At 31.0% G+C, this 2239-nt stretch overlaps 1 protein-coding gene across 1 annotated transcript; it reads left to right on the top strand.

Annotated features, from left to right (window-relative positions):
- The first annotated feature begins 561 nt into the window (after window positions 1–561).
- On the top strand, window positions 562–1723 carry LOC125812201 (universal stress protein A-like protein). The gene is made up of 3 exons (XM_049491726.1): window positions 562–838; window positions 1000–1219; window positions 1333–1723. Exons 1-3 carry the CDS (start codon window positions 670–672, stop codon window positions 1418–1420), a joined length of 477 nt encoding a protein of 158 aa, XP_049347683.1. The 5' UTR covers window positions 562–669; the 3' UTR covers window positions 1421–1723.
- Window positions 1724–2239: the final 516 nt, after the last annotated feature.

Raw genomic sequence — 2239 nt, 5'->3', positions numbered from 1 at the left:
TTGAACCCCTGAGCAAAAATTCTAGGTCCGCCATTGGTTCAACCCATAAAGTCTTATAATCATTTTTCATCTTTTATCCTACCTTTGCATAGTAGTTCTACCCTGTACCCTACTTTTTTATAGGTCTATCATTCAAATTATGGATTTTTTATACTATGTAACGACGAAAATGACACAATCTGTCCAAACATTGTATTCATTAAAATAATATGATACGATAAAATACAACACAACACAATATAATACGATACATTATGATACAATAAGTAACAATCATCTAAAAAAAAGTGTAAATCAATTTTAATTTAAAGTGAAACTCTTTCACATAATTACATCTAAAAAAAAAAAAAGTCCTCTCCAAGCATCTCCCATGAAAATCTCAGTTCAGTTGTGAATTAAAAAAAAAGTAACTGCTAAATAACGTCCAGTTAAATTCATAGTCAAATAAAGAAGCAACTGCCAAATAATGTCCACAAAAATTAGTGGTCGTATCATTTTTAACCAACCATAGTTGAAAAAAAGTAACTATAAAATCCCCATAATATTATCACAATATTCAATCCAAACACAAAAAGCTTTTGGTCTTTCTGGCAAAATATTTGAATTGTTTGGATTCATTTCCAACAATTCAAATCTTTTGATCTTTCTTAGTAGCAATTCATAAAAATAATGGCAGCAACACAAACCATGATTTTTGCCCTTGATGACACTGACCACAGCTTTTACGCCTTAGAATGGACACTTGATCATTTTTTTGGTGCATCCAATTCTCTTTTTAAGCTCATCATTGTTCACGTTAAAACCACTCCAACTTCCGTCGTAGGTCTTGCTGGACCAGGTACGGATTCAAGATTTTAATTTCATTATTTCAAAACTTTGAGTTTAATTTTACACAATATAGTTTAAAACTCTGGGTTCAAAGTTGAGTGACTTTCTGAGAAGAGAGTCTATAATTGAGTAATCATCTAATATGTTATCTAAATTTTTCATGTTGTGTAGGAACAAGTGACGTGCTCGTAGTGGTAGAAAACGATATTAAAAAGACAGCTCAAAGAGTTTGCGAGAAGGCAAAACAATTATGCGAATCTAAAGGGATGAGTAATGGTGTAGAATTTGATGTTGCTGAAGGAGATGCTAGAAATGTGTTGTGTGATGCTGTTGACAAGCATCACGCCACTATTTTGGTCATGGGAAGTCATGGTTACGGAGCTTTCAAAAGGTAACATTATTATACCTCTTCTGCTTGATTTTGACTTTACATGTACAGAATTTAAGAAAATAAAAAGAATTTTGAATTTTGTGATCGAAATTCTTTACTTACATTTTCGACAGGGCTGTTTTGGGTAGCGTAAGTGACTACTGCTCCCATCATGCTCGTTGCTCCGTGATGATTGTGAAGAAGCCAAAGGCAAAGAATTGAAAATTTTGATTAATAAAGAAAATTTTGGAGGGAGATTAATTAGACCAAATCAGAGAAAGGGACATACATCCATTTCTCTATAGCTATACTATAAATTTGTAATCAATAGAATATATGTAGCTAGCATATAATTGGAAAAAAAAAATATCATATCTTGCTAGCTTCATGAAATTAGTCATTAGCAATTTATAGGCATACCCTCTTTTTTTCTCTCCCTGTTCTTTTTTTTTTACTTACACCACATGCATGGTGTTTTTTGTTGATCTTTTTGCAATTTTGACTCAATGGAAATGAAATTCTCCATTCAAATTGATATGGATTGATTGATTCTTCCTACATTCTTGAGAATTATGTATATGTTCAAAAACGCCCTTAACGTATTGGAAATGGTTCACAAATGTTTTCCTTCCACGTATTGAATTAAAAATGCATGTCCTTAAGATATAGAAATAGTTCAAAAATGTTTTCGTTCCATCTATTGGATAAAAAATGCCCTTGACTTATTAGAAATGACTCAGACAAGCAAGAATTTTCCAAAAAAAAAATACGTATATCAAAAGAAAACTAAATAATTGTCGAAGTACAGTTAAATTTTTTTTTATTCACATAACTAATTAGAATTAGGAAAAAATTATTGAGTTATTTCTAATATGCTTAAGGGAATCTTTTGTCTAATAGTTAGAAGGAAGAGTAAATTTGAACCATTCTAATAGGTTAAGGGTATTTTTTATCCAATATGTGGAAGTATGACATTTTTGAATTATTTCTAATCACGTTAAAGGCATTTTTTATCCAGTAGGTGGAAGAAAGGGCAAATTT

The sequence above is a fragment of the Solanum verrucosum genome, unplaced genomic scaffold (assembly GCF_900185275.1).
Source record: "Solanum verrucosum unplaced genomic scaffold, falcon-dt-bn FXZP01000115.1, whole genome shotgun sequence".
NCBI lineage: Eukaryota > Viridiplantae > Streptophyta > Magnoliopsida > Solanales > Solanaceae > Solanum > Solanum verrucosum.
This window is presented reverse-complemented; position numbering and strand designations above follow the sequence as displayed.

Excerpts from the sequence above, each read along its gene's own strand:
- LOC125812201 (XM_049491726.1), top strand. The coding sequence starts at position 670 with ATGGCAGCAACACAAACCATGATTTTTGCCCTTGATGACACTGACCAC. Across the intron at positions 839-999 it reads CGTAGGTCTTGCTGGACCAG|GAACAAGTGACGTGCTCGTA; the intron begins GTACGGATTCAA and ends CATGTTGTGTAG. Across the intron at positions 1,220-1,332 it reads GGTTACGGAGCTTTCAAAAG|GGCTGTTTTGGGTAGCGTAA; the intron begins GTAACATTATTA and ends CATTTTCGACAG.